The sequence below is a fragment of the Ostrea edulis genome, chromosome 10, assembly GCF_947568905.1.
Source record: "Ostrea edulis chromosome 10, xbOstEdul1.1, whole genome shotgun sequence".
Lineage (NCBI taxonomy): Eukaryota > Metazoa > Mollusca > Bivalvia > Ostreida > Ostreidae > Ostrea > Ostrea edulis.
In genome coordinates, this window is record NC_079173.1 from 16,845,344 (window position 1) to 16,862,209 (window position 16,866).

Here is a 16,866-nt window from a genome sequence, read left to right on the forward strand (position 1 = left end):
ATATACAGCATAAAGAGACTTTGCCAAGGTAAATAAATAAAATACATAAAAACTTTTTCAGTAAATACAGTATATTGATGTCATCGAAAACTTTGATGAAATGAATTTAAAAGAAGAATTAGAACGATAGATCTAGAGTGATTATCAACCATGAACGCTGCATGTACAATGTCTGAACTAGAGGACATCTATTTTAGATATGAGGCGCCCTTTTTTAAGCAGTTAAGGTACCTGTTATGGAGGAGTTGGATCAACAACATTCGCAACCCTAACATGGTCATCATTAAATGTGCTCAGGCGATAGTAAGTACGTTAAACTAGTGTCTGGAGTACCGGGCTGTAGATATAGAATTTACCGTCCCCAGGTTTTTATATATGTATGTCGTGCTCGTATTCTGGGTCATTTTTATGCCCATGTATTCTTGGATGATTATCAAAATTAAGGATTATCTCCCTCATGCATAGCTCTTATCCTTGGACGAGTTTGGCTCCACTTTTTTGGCACGCTGTTTTTGGCTATATTTAGCTCTAAAACTTCATAGTTATTTCGGATTTCAAAGATTTCGGTTGAGCATCACTGAAGAGACATTATTTGTCGAAATGCGCATCTGGTGCATCAAAATTGGTACCGTATAAGTTTTACATGATAGAAGTTATGTTGAAGGATGTTTGGCATATGAACAGTCTATAAGCACACAGGGCAGGTCATAAGACTCCTATAATGGATCTCTGTTATTAGTTAACCTACATACAATGCTTCAGTGTATAAGGAAAACATCTAATACATGTGTATTGCAAGTTTCTAGTTTTTGCTAAAATGCTATGAAAGATACCTAATATCTGATATCAGGTGTTTGCATGTTAGGAGATACCGACATCAGGATTCAGATGTACGTGTTTGCATGTTAAGAAATATCAGGATTCAGATGTAAAACTTATACGGTACCAATTTTGATGCACCAGATGCGCATTTCGACAAATAATGTCTCTTCAGTGATGCTCAACCGAAATGTTTGAAATCCGAAATAACTATGAAGTTTTAGAGCTAAATGTAGCCAAAAACAGCGTGCCAAAAAAGTGGAGCCAAATTCGTCCAAGGATAAGAGCTATGCACGAGGGAGATAATCCTTAATTTTGAAATGAATTTCTAAATTTTATAACAGCAATTAAATATACATCCGTATTTTCAAGCTAGTAACGAAGTACTAAGCTACTGGGCTGTAGAGACCCTCGGGGACTAACAGTCCACCAGCAGAGGCCTCGACCCAGGGGTCATAATGTAAAACTTATACGGTACCAATTTTGATGCACCAGATGCGCATTTCGACAAATAATGTCTCTTCAGTGATGCTCAACCGAAATGTTTGAAATCCGAAATAACTATGAAGTTTTAGAGCTAAATGTAGCCAAAAACAGCGTGCCAAAAAAGTGGAGCCAAATTCGTCCAAGGATGTAAGTGTTTGCATGTTAAGAAAATACGGATGTATATTTAATTGCTGTTATAAAATGTAGAAATTCATTTCAAAATTAAGGATTATCTCCCTCATGCATAGCTCTTATCCTTGGACGAATTTGGCTCCACTTTTTGGGCACGCTATTTTTGGCTATATTTAACTCTAAAACTTCATAGTTATTTCGGAATTCAAACATTTCGGTTGAGCATCACTGAAGAGACATTATTTGTCGAAATGCGCATCTGTTGCATCAAAATTGGTACCGTATACGTTTTACATCAGGGTTTGGATGTAAGTACAGTAAGTACATGTGTTTGCTGTCTTGGTATTTTTGACCAGAACAAAATTGATATTATTGCATCTAACATAATTCTGTTCTGTTTGATTACTTTGGGTATTTGATGCAATATGTATTTGATGTTATTTGGGATTGTTTGATTATTGTAGGTATTTGCTGTTATTTTAGGATGGTTTAATTATTGTAGATATTTACTGTTATTTTGGGATTGTTTAATTATTGTAGGTATTTGCTGTTATTTTAGGATGGTTTGATTCTTTTAGATATGTGCTGTTATTTTGGGATTGATTTATTATTGTAGATATTTGCTGTTATTTTGGGATGGTTTGATTATTGTAGGTATTGGCTGGTATTTTGGGATTGTTTAATTATTGTTGGTATTTGCTGTTATTTTAGGATGGTTTGATTCTTTTAGATATGTGCTGTTATTTTGGGATCGTTTGATTATTGCAGGTAGTTACTGTTATTTTGGGATCGTTTGATTATTGTAGGTAGTTACTGTTATTTTGGGATTGTTTGATTATTGTAGATATTTGCTGTTATTTTGGGATTGTTTGATTATTGTAGGTATTTGCTGTTATTTTGGGATTGTTTTACCTGAAGACAGATAATAAATACCAACAAGATGACATAATGAACATCAATGGGTGCATTTTCTTCGCTATAGTGTCACTGAGCTTAGATAGCATTCTGCCTATTTTAAATGTACGTATATTACATATATATAGTTTTTTTTTCTTACGTGAATGTAAAACACTTACAGTCAGATATATTTCCCTTTGTACAAGAATGTAACATGAACAAAGTAAATAACGAGAACATTTTTATTTTTATTGAATCTATAACAATGAATTCCGTAATATCTGTGACATTAATTTGCAAGGAAATCCCAAAATGGGTTGGATGTATTTGTCGGCACATGCATGGACGTCACATGTTTCACATTCAGGAATACGATTTCAAGTCAAGTCACGTGAATTATAAACGATAAATGACTGACAATAAATGGTCATGTCTGATATATATGTACATAGACAACATTACCATTTATAGTATTTATTATTGAATAAGTCTTTTAGTATTTATATTAACGGCAATTACTGGACAAGTTTACAAATCATTACAACCGTTTTACTGATTTTAAAATTCGCATCTGTTATGAATTCCTTCTGTAAAACTTCTCACCTGAAAAGGACAACTGCGGAAAAGTAACTACCCTTTGTCCATACTTTAACATGTATTCCAACTTTACTTACACTTATCAATATACTGTGTACATGTAGATCAGAGTCATTTCACTGGCAATCACACTCCTAAAACTATCCTTGTTTAATGTTTTACTACAGGAGGTTTTGTATATGATGTGAATTAGTTTATATCTTTCGTTTTAGGTCTTTCCATGTGAAGTCCCTGTATTTGTCAGGGAATACGGGGGTAAAATGTACAGGTTGGATGTCTACTATCTCAGCAAAATCATAGTGGAGGTTTGTTTCATCATCTCACTGCACATTCCTTCTCTTCCCCAATTTCACATCTGTTCACTTGGCTCCCGCCCATTTCACCCCTTCTCAATGCTACCTCTTTTCTGCTATCTCCTCCTTCACCTTTCCACATCCCTCCCCCACATATCTTGGTATCGTTCTAGACTAATATGGCGATCCTGGATGACGTTATCAGTTATGAATGTTTGTACTCGGAATAATGAACTAAATTTCTTTGCAAACTAAATACATTGTACGTAGAGATTCAGACGTGCACATTTTCTTTTCATTTAGATCCCTTTCCTGATGATTAGCCCCGCCATTTTTATAACCATTTTGTACTGGATGAGTGGTATGTGTTTGGAAAATGGAATGCTAGTTCACAAGTAGATTTTTTTTCTTGTAAGAATTTAAAACATTTAGCAATAAGTCTCTGTCGATCTGCAACTCTGTATCTTAATTTACACGTGGTTCGTTTAGGTTTTGTGTATGGACTGAGTGAATACTTCAGGGCTCTAGGAATAAGCATTCTGGTTGCAAACACAGCAGCAGGATTTGGTAAATATCTTAATGTTTAAATGGCCAGTATCATTGTGAAAGGTGAAGATAACGAACAGTGATTAATCTCATAACTCCTGTAAGAAATACAAAATAAAGAGTTGGGTAAACACAGACCCCTGGACATACTAGGGGTGAGATCAGGTGCCTAGGAGGAGTAAGCATCCCCTGATGACCGGTTACACTCGCCTGTGTTTCTTTTTCATGTATTACTTCAATTTAGAATGTTACTTTAAGCAATTTGACAAGTGCAGTTCTGGAACCGTTATTATAGTTTGTTATCAATTACGCCATCATTATAAGTGTTTGCATTGATATATATATATGAATACATACACACACACACACACACACACACACACACACACACACACACACACATATATATATATATATATATATATATATATATATATATTATTTCCTATTGTCTGTAAGATAGATATGTTTGTCCTGACGCTGATATTGTTTTCTTTCTCTGTGTGAGGTTCGATTCATTTTGTGGTGTAGGGTATTCGTTTTCTTTCTCTGTGTGAGGTTCGATTCATTTTGTGGTGTAGGGTATTCGTTTTCTTTCTCTGTGTGAGATTCGATTCATTTTGTGGTGTAGGGTATTTGTTTTCTTTCTCTGTGTGAGATTCGATTCATTTTGTGGTGTAGGGTATTTGTTTTCTTTCTCTGTGTGAGGTTCATTTTGTGGTGTAGGGTATTTGTTTTCTTTCTCTGTGTGAGGTTCGATTCATTTTGTGGTGTAGGGTATTTGTTTTCTTTCTCTGTGTGAGGTTCATTTTGTGGTGTAGGGTATTTGTTTTCTTTCTCTGTGTGAGATTCATTTTGTGGTGTAGGGTATTCGTTTTCTTTCTCTGTGTGAGATTCATTTTGTGGTGTAGGGTATTCGTTTTCTTTCTCTGTGTGAGATTCATTTTGTGGTGTAGGGTATTCGTTTTCTTTCTCTGTGTGAGATTCATTTTGTGGTGTAGGGTATTTGTTTTCTTTCTCTGTGTGAGATTCATTTTGTGGTGTAGGGTATTTGTTTTCTTTCTCTGTGTGAGATTCATTTTGTGGTGTAGGGTATTCGTTTTCTTTCTCTGTGTGAGATTCATTTTGTGGTGTAGGGTATTTGTTTTCTTTCTCTGTGTGAGGTTCATTTTGTGGTGTAGGGTATTTGTTTTCTTTCTCTGTGTGAGGTTCATTTTGTGGTGTAGGGTATTCGTTTTCTTTCTCTGTGTGAGATTCATTTTGTGGTGTAGGGTATTCGTTTTCTTTCTCTGTGTGAGGTTCATTTTGTGGTGTAGGGTATTTGTTTTCTTTCTCTGTGTGAGGTTCATTTTGTGGTGTAGGGTATTTGTTTTCTTTCTCTGTGTGAGGTTCATTTTGTGGTGTAGGGTATTCGTTTTCTTTCTCTGTGTGAGGTTCATTTTGTGGTGTAGGGTATTTGTTTTCTTTCTCTGTGTGAGGTTCGATTCATTTTGTGGTGTAGGGTATTTGTTTTCTTTCTCTGTGTGAGGTTCGATTCATTTTGTGGTGTAGGGTATTTGTTTTCTTTCTCTGTGTGAGGTTCGATTCATTTTGTGGTGTAGGGTATTTGTTTTCTTTCTCTGTGTGAGGTTCGATTCATTTTGTGGTGTAGGGTATTTGTTTTCTTTCTCTGTGTGAGATTCATTTTGTGGTGTAGGGTATTCGTTTTCTTTCTCTGTGTGAGATTCATTTTGTGGTGTAGGGTATTCGTTTTCTTTCTCTGTGTGAGATTCATTTTGTGGTGTAGGGTATTTGTTTTCTTTCTCTGTGTGAGGTTCATTTTGTGGTGTAGGGTATTTGTTTTCTTTCTCTGTGTGAGGTTCATTTTGTGGTGTAGGGTATTTGTTTTCTTTCTCTGTGTGAGGTTCATTTTGTGGTGTAGGGTATTTGTTTTCTTTCTCTGTGTGAGGTTCATTTTGTGGTGTAGGGTATTTGTTTTCTTTCTCTGTGTGAGGTTCATTTTGTGGTGTAGGGTATTTGTTTTCTTTCTCTGTGTGAGGTTCATTTTGTGGTGTAGGGTATTCGTTTTCCCCTTTTGTATAGCTTGTGATTTCCTTTGTTTCAACGTCTCCATATGAGTGACAATTTCTCGAGCGGGACTTCAAACAGTACACAACCAACCAACCGTTATACGTCACGTGATTTCCTTGGTTGTGTAGCATTTGATTTCCTTTGTATCTAGGTTATGTGATTTCCGCTGGAGCCCCGTCTATCACAGCTGCACTAGCCCTAGCTCCTTTGTTAATCATGCCGCTGATGATGAATGGAGGATTTTTCTTAAATAGTAGGTATGGTAAGTTTTGAACATAGTAGTAAAAGTAAAAATCATTTTATATATTAAATATGTAGATTTAATTGATGTTTTGAATGATCATGAGAATTTATTATTTTTTACTGACTTTCCACCCCAAAACACACGAGGGCACATATTTATGGCCCCGAGATCGAAGATTGGGGACATATTGTTTTTGTCCTGTCTGTCATTCTGTCTTTCTGTCTGAAACTTTAACCTTGCTGATAAGTTTTGAACAGTAAGTGCTAGAACTTTGATATTTCACATGAGTATTTTTTGTTACAAGGCCTTTCCGTGGGTTCTTACATTCTTACCCTGTGGTCTTGACCTTGGAGCTTGACCTACTTTTTGAAAACTTTAACCTTGCTAATAACCTTGCTAATAGCCTTTGAACAGTAGATGCTAGAGCTTTGATATTTCACATGAGTATTCCTTGTGACAAGACTTTTTAATTTTTTAATATCCGTGACCTTGACCTTGGAGTTTGACCTACTTTTAAAATATTGACATTGGTCATAACTTCTAAATGGTAAATATTAGAGCTTTCATACTGTACATGAGCATTTCTTGTGACAAGATCTTTCTACTGGTACCAATATATTTGTCCTTGCAACATTGACCATCTTTGGAATTGGTCATTATCGGGGGCATTTGTGTTTCACGAACGCATCTTGTTTGAAATATGAAATCTGATGATATGACATGATATTTATGTGCATGTATCTTATTATCATTTTCATATTCTATATTAAGGTGATATTTCAATTTTTGTATTGATCTAAGTGATATATTTGATTCCATTTTAAGGACGGTGCCAGATTACTTCCTGTGGTTGAAATACGCTTCATGGTTCATGTATAGCAATGAGTTAATGATCGTAAACCAGTGGACCAGTGTTCCTCATATAGGTTCGTATGAACCAGATCAGATTCTGGATGCTGATTTAGTATTTAGCTAATATTTTCAGGAATAAAATGTTCTCAAAATCTAAATATTTAACGTGCAATATCTTGGCCATTATTGAAAGAAAGTTCCTTCGTAACGAAAGTCCTGAGACCAGTTAACGTTATAATTGCACTGTAAGTTGTAAACAAAGTTCGCGAATTTTTCAAATCCATTTCGACCTATATTCATCATTTCAATAACTCTACAATACATACTTTGTTAATTATGCATTAATCTATGAAATGTTGGGGGGGGGGGGGGGGTATATGAGGTGCTATTTGACCGTGTATTGGTACCAATTCATCAATACATGAAAAAAGAATTGTTATGTCAAGAATATTTTAGGCCAAAATCTCTCGCCGACCTGTATTGGTCTAGGGACATGGTTTCCATGTTCAAACTTTACATAAACTGAATGCATTACTTCTATAATTTACGTGCACTTTTTGTAGATGATCTTATTCGAAATCTGTGGTAATTCATACTCATCAGCTTGTTAACGGTACTCTTTTGTTTTTGGTTTTTTTGCAGGGTGTACTAACAACGGTACATGCATTCCAAATGGAAACTTAGTCATTAAAAGTTTAGGGTATTCTAAGGTAAGTGCTTTGCCTAAAAGGTTTTTTTTTTAAAAAATATCATAATTGAAATTTGAAAGACGGGAAAGGGAGGAAGTTACTCGGGTGATGTAAATGACCTGAAAGTCTTCGAAATGTGGGCATGTTGAAATGTTACATTTTTCTAAATCGAAGTAAGGATCTCATGATTAGTATAGAAGAGGAAAACTAAGCATGTTAGTGCACGATATGAATATTTACTTTAGTAGATGTCTGCTTAAAACGAAATACTCTATTCCAGTGTAAATAGACATTATAGTTCCAATAATATCGGGGACCACCACGAATAAATTCAAACTGCTTGTGATCTCGCAAATTCTTCTCTATTCATGATTTCATGGTTTTCTTTCTGATTGTTTTAAGTTTTGATATTTTTTTCTGAAATACATGTAAGATGTGATCATTCAGTCATCAGTCAATCATAATTACAAGATAATTGTAAAAGAATTTTATTCAAAAATTGGGATAATTCCAGACATGTCCACAAATGCATTAGTTTTAGACTTCCACGTACGACCTAACATGTTATATCGTGATCCTATTTTTAGAACACGTCTGAGCAAAACTTATAAAGAAAGGGTAATATAAGAAAAAGCAGAAACTTTTGATGTACATGTACCGCGATATTTCACAGCGAAATTGATACAATTTCTTCTTAATTTTCAGGACAACGAAGTCATGGACTGGCTATGTTTAGCTGGGCTAACTATCGCCTTTAGAGTACTTTCATTTATAATTCTATTAATCAAAGCAAAATTATCTATGTGAATAAATGTTTTTAAATTGCGTTTTATTTTGATTAAAATAAAATAAAGATGAAAATAACGGACAGTGACCAATCTCATAAGCCTTTAATAAATATTCAAGACCTGGAAACATCAGAAGTGAAATCAAGTGCCTTGTAGGAGTAAGCATTCCTAGTTTAATCTCGGCTGAGATTCGGCATTGCTGAATATTTGGACTGCGTCACTGAATCTCGGAGTCAGTCCTTCATAATTCATGTATGGAAATGTACTCTTAGTTTCCGCCGGTTTTAGCAATAAATATGCACTTAGGTGACACTGCTGTTCACTTCAAATAAGTGATTTGACTGTTCAACTCTCTATCACTAATATGTTTACGGTGTGACCGTTGAGACGAGCGAAGACCCGATAACAACTTACAACACGACTTGAGGCAATTCATTTAACGCGGGAAATATAACGCGGTTGATATAAACAGTACATTGTGACGTCAGCATTAGCTGCGACTGTTTTTCTTTCAAATCAAGCAATTATCTACAACAAAACGTACGAAAGTATGGGAAAGCTTCTCTGGAATTTAAAATCATTTGCAGTACTTTCCAAATTATTCATTTGTTTTATCTACGGAATTGTCAATGAAATATTCCGCAGTGACGGCGACATTTTTCCGGAAGTATTATGGGTAGTCCCCATCATTTTTCAGCTGATGAAGAGCAAATCACGTGACTCAATTGCGTAATCATTGGAATTTAGTGATAGTTTATCTGAATTTACATACTTAGACGGTACGTAATGCAGCATTAATAGTGATAGAGAGTTAGTTTAACAGTCAAATCACTTATTTGAAGCGAACAGCAGTGTTACCTAATTTTTATACGCCCGTCTTAAGACGGGACGTATTATGGTATGGCGTTCATGTCCGTCCGTCTGTCCGTCCGTCTGTTAGCTTTTTCGTGTCCGACCCGTAACTTAAATACTACAAGGCCTAGAATCATCAAACTTTGTCTGTAGATACATCTTGGGTAGAAGGTGTGTCGCACATTAAAACCAGGTCACTGTGACTTTTCATTAAGAAGATATCCGTCTGTCCGTCCGTCTGTTAGCTTTTTCGTGTCTGACCCGTAACTTACATACTACAAGGCCTAGAATCATCAAACTTTGTCTGTAGATACATCTTGGGTAGAAGGTGTGTCGCACATTAAAACCAGGTCACTGTGACTTTTCATTAAGAAGATATGGCCATATATGGCAAAAACTTGTCCGGCTCATAACTTGAAAACTATTAGACCTAGAATCACCAAAATTGGTCAACTAATGCATCTTAGGTAGAACATGTGTCGCATCCTACTTTAAGGTCACTGTGACATTTAATTAAGGTGATATAAAAAATGTTTTAATGGGTACAATCTATACTGTTAACAATATGTGACGGGCGTATCATGTGCCGTGGCGGTGCACTTTATTGTGGAAGGTTTTGAATACATGTGTACTTTGCATGTACTGACTGTGTGAAACGGGTTATTGCATCGGTTTGTTATCAGACTACGTAACGCTTTTGACCGAAAAAGATAGCTGCGTTATCAGACATCACATGTAGTTTACGAGGAACACAACCAAAAGAACCGTTGCAATGGTTTATGGGGATTCATGAAAAGACAAATTGAAGATGGCGGACGCCCAAGTCCAAATAACCCGCAATTGCAATGGATGCTCGGGAGAAATTTTGAATTATGATCACTACGTCTGCAGGAACTGTCATACGGAACTTTGCGATAGATCTGATTGCCTTGATAGCCATAGGAAACAGAAACATGATGTATTCCACGTCACAAATTCTGGGGAATACAGGGTAGACGAACGTGTTTCTACTTTTTGTGATAGACATCCTGAAAAACCAACTGATGTGTTTTGCCAAACATGCAGAGAGGCAATTTGTGTACGATGTTCTGCTATCAATCACAACAGCCATGATGTTTTAGACACAACTGATGTGCTTGCTGACAAAAAGAGAATAATAGAAAGAGATACTTCAAAACTTACCCGTGGTCCTCTTCAGGCTATAGATACAGCCATATGTTCCTTCAACGACGACATAGATTCAACGACGGGGAATTATGAAGAGATTGAAAAAGCTATTGACCAAATTAATAACGTGTGGATGGCGGAAGTTAATTCGGTTACTCAAGCATTAAAAGCTTCTCTTTTGGAAATGAAAGATGGACATATTGGGGGTTTAAGATCGCAGAAAAAGTCTTTAGAAATGCAAAAGAATACAATAAGTAAAACAATAGGAAATAACCACAATTTATTGAAGGGATGTAATAGTGAAATGTTGAAATACGAATCCGACATTGACGAAATGTTCTCTTTTCCAAGTTTGACTGAAATAAGCTCACCATCCTTTAGGCGTGGCAATATTGAAAGTGCGCATTACAGGTTGAGCATTCTAGGGAATTTGAAATATACCCCAAATCTCACTTTATCCCGAGAAGAAATATCACGCAAATCGTGTCTCTGTTTTGCTGAATTGCTCAGTCCTGAAAGACGAGAGATACCAAGTCACTATATCAAACCAAACGCGCACATTCTTCCGACTCTTAGGCTTACTACGAAGAATGAGTTTAAAAATGTAAAAGACATGAGTTGCGCCAAATCTAGTGCTGTGTGGATCTATGATACGAAAGAAGAAAGCATTGCACTATATAGAGAAAATGAATCGAAGATTACAATGTTTACGAATATCAAGACAGAATTCATTGCTGGAATTAGTGAAACTGAAGTTCTCTACAGTGACAACACAGACAATGCCATCAAGTCGTTATCTGTAAATGGAAACAACACACTGTTTTCCACCGGAGAATGGAACCCTTTCGGAATGGCTATTGCAAAAGACGGAATGATTTACGTTTGCCAACAAAAAGAAGGAGTCGGTAAAGTTTCAAAATATCTGAGAAACGGGGAAATGCTAAGAGATTTTAAGGAAGCAAAAGACAAAATATTATACCAAAAACCATACAGAATTGCAGAAAACATCAATGGCGACGTCTGTACTATTGATCGGGGATCTCCAAATGCGGTTGTCATTGTGAGTAGATTGGGGAAATTTAAAAACCGATACGAAGGTGGAAGTTGGAATTCTCTTAAGTTAATTTTTTCCCCACCGCAGCCGTCTTCGATCTCCACTGACAGCGACGGTAATATCTTGGTATGTGATGGAAACAAAATACACCTTCTTGATATCGCTGGCGAGTTTATGCAGTATCTCGATGTACTTGTTTCTTCGCCGATATTGATTTCTGTAGATAAACAGGATTTTCTCTGGGTAATCGAAAAACAGTCAATTAAAATGATTGAATATCTAAAAAGGGTAATGAATTAAAAGTCAATTCTTCTCAATGATCAATGATACATGGAATTTACTGCCTGTTCTCCCAGATGTGTATGTGTAGAATGTAAAACTTATACGGTACCAATGTTGATGCATCAGATGCGCATTTCGTCAAATTATGTCTCTTCAGTGATGCTCAACCGAAATGTTTGAAATCCGAAATAACAATGACGTTTTAGAGCTATTATAGGCAGAAACAGTGTGCCAATAAAAGTTGAGTCAGATTCGTTCAAGGATAAGAGCTATGCGTGAGGGAGACAATCCTTAATTTTGAAATGAATTTCTAATGTATTGTATATAATTGACGATTTTAAGAACATTAAAAAAGCAAACAAACGCGTCTCTGTTACAATGATATTTTTGGACTTTCTCGTATTTACATGGAGGAAAAGAAACAGATCCTGGGAATGTGTTACAATCCTGATTAATTGCCTGTACTGCAATTGATGATGACGTTCTGCGACAATTGAACTGTCAAACAACGATCTAGCGTCATGTTTTACGACTATCGTACGACTGCCGTTGGAAAAATAAGAAAATTTTATTTCGATGACATAATTTTGATAGATCAAAGATGTAAAAACTCGCACATTTTAAATCCACCCCACCAAACTTGACGTTTAAATTATTCTCTTATTCCACTGCCCTATAAAACTCTTATGACAAAACAAATACCTGGTATAGGTGATGTACGTTTTTGATAAAAACAACCCTGTTTTATAGTGCTTACAATTACTTTGAAATGTCCTGGTACAAGAAGGTGTCAATATGTGCAGATTGTTTTTATAGATATAGAAGATATATAAAAAAAAAATCAATGTCCCATTTTTTAACTAGGACCGAGCAGTAGCCTGAACTTTGAAGTAGACCAGATATTGCTAATCAGCAGTGTACATAATACTAATCTTAATCTACAGGGGTAAAATATAACACATGTTTACATCACGAGTTATCAGAATGGGCATAAAGTGTAAACGCTATTCCTACCCCAAACAATTAATTTACAATGTCTTTCTAGTCATCTAACCCCGAACAATTACAAGATAGTATCGTAAAGATGTTGATATAGTCTTGCAATGTTTATCACATTCGAGAATTTAGGTACGTCAGCAGCTTCCGGTGATTTTGACCTATGCGTGGTGCTTACGACTGCAGCGTTATCGTGCGAACTCGTATAGTGACAAGGGACCTCCTTTTCAAGGTTATATTCGAAACACCATTGACTTACTTCTAATGTCGGATGATTAGAACAGTCAATGCGTATGTTAAACGCCTTAGGACTGATTGGGTGCCGGGATTGAAAATCCAACCTGTGCCTCACGCTTGCAAAACCAGCGCCCTATCCACTATACTTCCACGACCGCTCAGGCAAATAGACAGTACTAAAGAGACCAACATCCTTTAAAACAAAGACGTTAATGACATGTATGAGATTTTTCACTGTTCGCTATCTTCATATTCCCATCTAAACGCAAAACAATGCAAAACAGTGATATTTCTACTTCAGTTTAGTTAAAACTATCCTCTATCAGAGAACCGTATGAAAAACAACCGAAAAGTCGAATGGACTAATCTGGAATTTCGTTGGCTGAATAAGAAAGTGTTTGTAAACGTTTGTTTGTAGCTATTCTTTAAAATAAGACGCCGTGATTTTATAGCCCTTCACCGGCAATGGTGATGGCTCCATGTGAGTGAAGATTCTCAAGATGGATGTTCAATAATAAACAATCAATAAATGATGTACATGTACAACAAAGCACATTATTGCAATACACATGATGAAGAATGAAACTAAGTAGTTGATTGTATCTTGTTTAACGTCCCTTTCGAGAATTTTTCACTCATATGGAGACGTCATCAAGACCGGTGAAGGGCTTCAAATTTAGGCCTATGCTTGGCGCTCAAGGCCATTGAGCAGTGAGGGTTGTTCAGCGTGTCACACCTACAGTGACTCGGGACATCAATTTTTAAGGTCATCTCCAAGGATCCGTGACATTAACACCTGATGCTGAGCGTTTGGCGATGGAACGGTCACTATATTTTTAAATGACTTAGATCTTATTTGAACCCGACCTTCTGCATGCGGGGCGAACACTATACCTCTAGACCACCGCAGTGGATTGACTATACAAGTAAAAAGAATAAAAAGTTGATAGTCTTCATTAACAATATTGGTGACCAGGTCTTCCAAAATTCTGATAGAATCACCATGAGCACCAATTGTGCTCCTTTTATTAGATGGCCTGGTTTCATACTCTTACAAGGCAGAATTTATTCAAAAACGTCTACAAATATATTCATGCAACATTTAACTCGGCATTCAGAGATATCGACGACGTTTTATCTATCAGCAATACTCAATTCCTATACACATTCAATATATCCTTGTGAACTCAAAAAGTCAACAGTCTTCCATACCTACTTCATATTTGGATATTTTATTCAATTTAGATGTTATGGGCAAACTAATAACCAAACTTTATAACAAACACATTACGTCAGCTTCTCCATCGTCAACTTCCCATATTTTTGACGCAATATTGCATGATCGCTTGAATGGATAGAAGATCCTATAAACAATACAAACTTAAGATTAGGGTAAGCACGGACCCCTGGACATACCAGACGAGGTATTTGGTACCTAGGAGGAGTAAACATCCCCCGCAGTGGGCCCTATATCTCGATCAGGTAAACGGAGTAATCCCTAGTCAAAATCATTGTACAAAGAACGACCTGGAATTTTATGTCTTTTAACTGATTCGATACGCAAAAGCATGATCTTCGTTTAATCAATTCTAAAATCGATGCAGGCAAGTTGATGTTACAGGAGATTCAACATTCTCCTCAGCATTTCACAAATTAGATAATCCTTTTAATTTATATATACGGACTCCTGGACATACCAGCCATACTTCCTGTCATTAGATACAATGCTGTCTGCGCTGTTTCGTAGCAATTGTTCGGACATTCTTTGTATGCTGGTTTTGACTGCGGATTACTCTACTTTCCTGATCAAGATAAACGATGTGGTAATTGACGGATTACTTCTTATGCTTAATTTTATATTTCCTTTAACTTTATTATCAGCATCTATCACAAATATTCTGCCCTCCAAGCTAGTTAATGTCCGTGCAAGATAAGATACCAAGCATTTTATTTTTAATAGATACTGTTAACAGTGCAATGCAGCTTTATGGATATTTGCTAGTACATTAAACATATATATTGCTTCGACAAATTTTCTGTATGAAAATATTATCAAATATTACTCAGATGGAGGAAATAGGAGACTAATATTCCCCGATGTAAAGACTTTGAAGACGACGGAAGCAGTTGATCATAATAGAAGAGATTGTAAGCAGCAGAATACACTACAATGAATATTTATCACTTTAGGGAAAGAATGCGAGTGTAAGGACAAGAAATACCTTTTTAAAAAAGGAAAAAAAGGACCACCAACCCCGTGTGTAGCCTCAGGAGATAGTTATTGATGGAATGTCAGTTAAATTGTCCAATATATGTTGGAGTGTAACCTTCTGTCCAGTTTATGTACCAAAGGACACAAAACGATATATCAGCAAGTAGGTAAATAATAAATTCAGTCAACTCAATTTAGATAAGATGATATTTATCTCAAACTGGTTTAACAAGTAGAAACATAAGGTTTTACATGTAAGAGAAATTTGCCAATTACATAAAACATATACAAGGCAGTACTATTACAATATCGCAAAGGCATATAAACAATACATTTAACATAGCATACATGTAGGTACACTAGAATATAACACTAATAAAGGCAAACACACTGTTAATTTTTATTTGCGTAGTTCTTTTTTATGTGATTTACCAAGTCGAATTTATGAGTTACAAATTGGTTGACAGATTTTAATCTCGTACTGAATAGACATTACTGTTACATGTGTTAACTTTTTTTACAGGTGCGTGTACAGAGTGATAACACCCGGTCACCGTTTCAGATAATTAACACCTGAGGTGGGGAGTTTCTACTCGCTGAGTTTTTCGTATCTTGTGAGATATGGTACACAGTTGGTGTAAATTTTATGCGAAATCAATTGTTTGCGATTCAGAAATACTCGCAAAGAAAGTGAAAATTGGATTATCGTGAAAAATCCCATTTTACGGTATATATATTTGATACTCTAGTAAGAATATTTCTACTAGACAAATTAGCAAAAAGCACAGCAAAGATAACAAAGCACAACAAATTGTTTCTGCAAATATGATTTTGATATAGTATCTATATAAAAATTTACATTATGGAGACGGTTCATCACAGAATATAAAGCGATCGTATCCTATCAAAGACGGTTGCAGAACCCCAACAGATACAGACAATGTCATCTATGCATAGGAAATCTTCGCCGATACTGTGCTTTCTGACAAAGGTACAAGTCCCTGAATGTAAAAAGACAGAGAATTATTTTGACATACATTAAGGCGTCGGTATTTCTCGTATGACTATTAAACATGAGGCCCATGGGTCACATCGCTCACCTGAGTCACCTTGGCTCATATTTAAAGCTTTTTCCTATATATTCGCATGCAAAACTTTGATCCCTATTGTAGCCCCATTCAATCCCCGGGAGCCATGATTTTAATAAACTTGAATCTGCACGTAAATCTGCATATAAATCTCAACTTTTCTGGCTTAGTGGTTCTTGAGAAGATTTTTCCCTATATATTTGTATGTAAAACGTTGATCCCCTATTGTGGCCCCACCCTCCCCTCGGGGGCCATGATTTAAACAAACTTCAATTTGCACTATGTTAGGAAGCTTTCATGTAAATATCCACTTTCTTGGCCCAGTAGTTTTTGAGAAGATTTTTAAAGATTATCCCTATATATTTCTATGTAAAACTTTGATCCCCACTTGTGGCCCCATCCTACCCCCGGGGGCCATGATTTGAACAAACTTGAATCTGCACTATGTCAGGAAACTTTCATGTAAATTTCCACTTTCCTGGCCCAGTAGTTTTTGAAAAGATCATTTTTAAAGATTTTTCTTATATATTTGTATGTAAAACTTTGATCCCCTATTATGGCCCCA

The 16,866-nt window shown here is 36.0% G+C and overlaps 3 protein-coding genes across 6 annotated transcripts in view; 2 read left to right on the forward strand and 1 right to left on the reverse strand.

Annotated features, from left to right (window-relative positions):
• The window catches only part of LOC125665176 (protein white-like), a 29,232-nt gene extending 20,746 nt beyond the window's left edge, over positions 1-8,486 (forward strand). The window contains exons 14-23 of one of the 4 annotated variants that reach the window (XM_048897795.2): positions 9-28; positions 198-303; positions 2,320-2,457; positions 3,144-3,236; positions 3,528-3,585; positions 3,714-3,791; positions 5,992-6,097; positions 6,910-7,010; positions 7,579-7,646; positions 8,331-8,486. In XM_048897795.2, coding sequence (XP_048753752.2) covers positions 9-28; positions 198-303; positions 2,320-2,457; positions 3,144-3,236; positions 3,528-3,585; positions 3,714-3,791; positions 5,992-6,097; positions 6,910-7,010; positions 7,579-7,646; positions 8,331-8,432 — 870 coding nt within the window. In that variant the 3' untranslated portion in view covers positions 8,433-8,486. Of the gene's footprint in view, positions 1-8; positions 29-197; positions 304-2,319; positions 2,458-3,143; positions 3,237-3,527; positions 3,586-3,713; positions 3,792-5,991; positions 6,103-6,909; positions 7,011-7,578; positions 7,647-8,330 lie in introns of those variants that run through there. The other 3 variants (XR_007366138.2, XR_007366139.2, XM_048897796.2) reach the window with 3 other exon arrangements.
• A 1,587-nt stretch (positions 8,487-10,073) lies between these two features.
• Positions 10,074-11,786, forward strand: LOC125666408 (uncharacterized). The gene has a single exon (XM_048899577.2). It carries the CDS (start codon positions 10,074-10,076, stop codon positions 11,784-11,786), a length of 1,713 nt encoding a protein of 570 aa, XP_048755534.2.
• Positions 11,787-15,406: 3,620 nt separating this feature from the next.
• The window catches only part of LOC125667484 (uncharacterized), a 29,335-nt gene continuing 27,875 nt past the window's right edge, over positions 15,407-16,866 (reverse strand). The window contains exon 13 of the mRNA XM_048897797.2: positions 15,407-16,214. Within this exon, the coding sequence (XP_048753754.2) occupies positions 16,161-16,214 (54 nt within the window). The 3' untranslated portion in view covers positions 15,407-16,160. The remainder of the gene's footprint in view (positions 16,215-16,866) is intronic.

Coding starts and splice junctions, on each gene's coding strand:
- LOC125666408 (XM_048899577.2), top strand. CDS start 10,074: ATGGCGGACGCCCAAGTCCAAATAACCCGCAATTGCAATGGATGCTCG.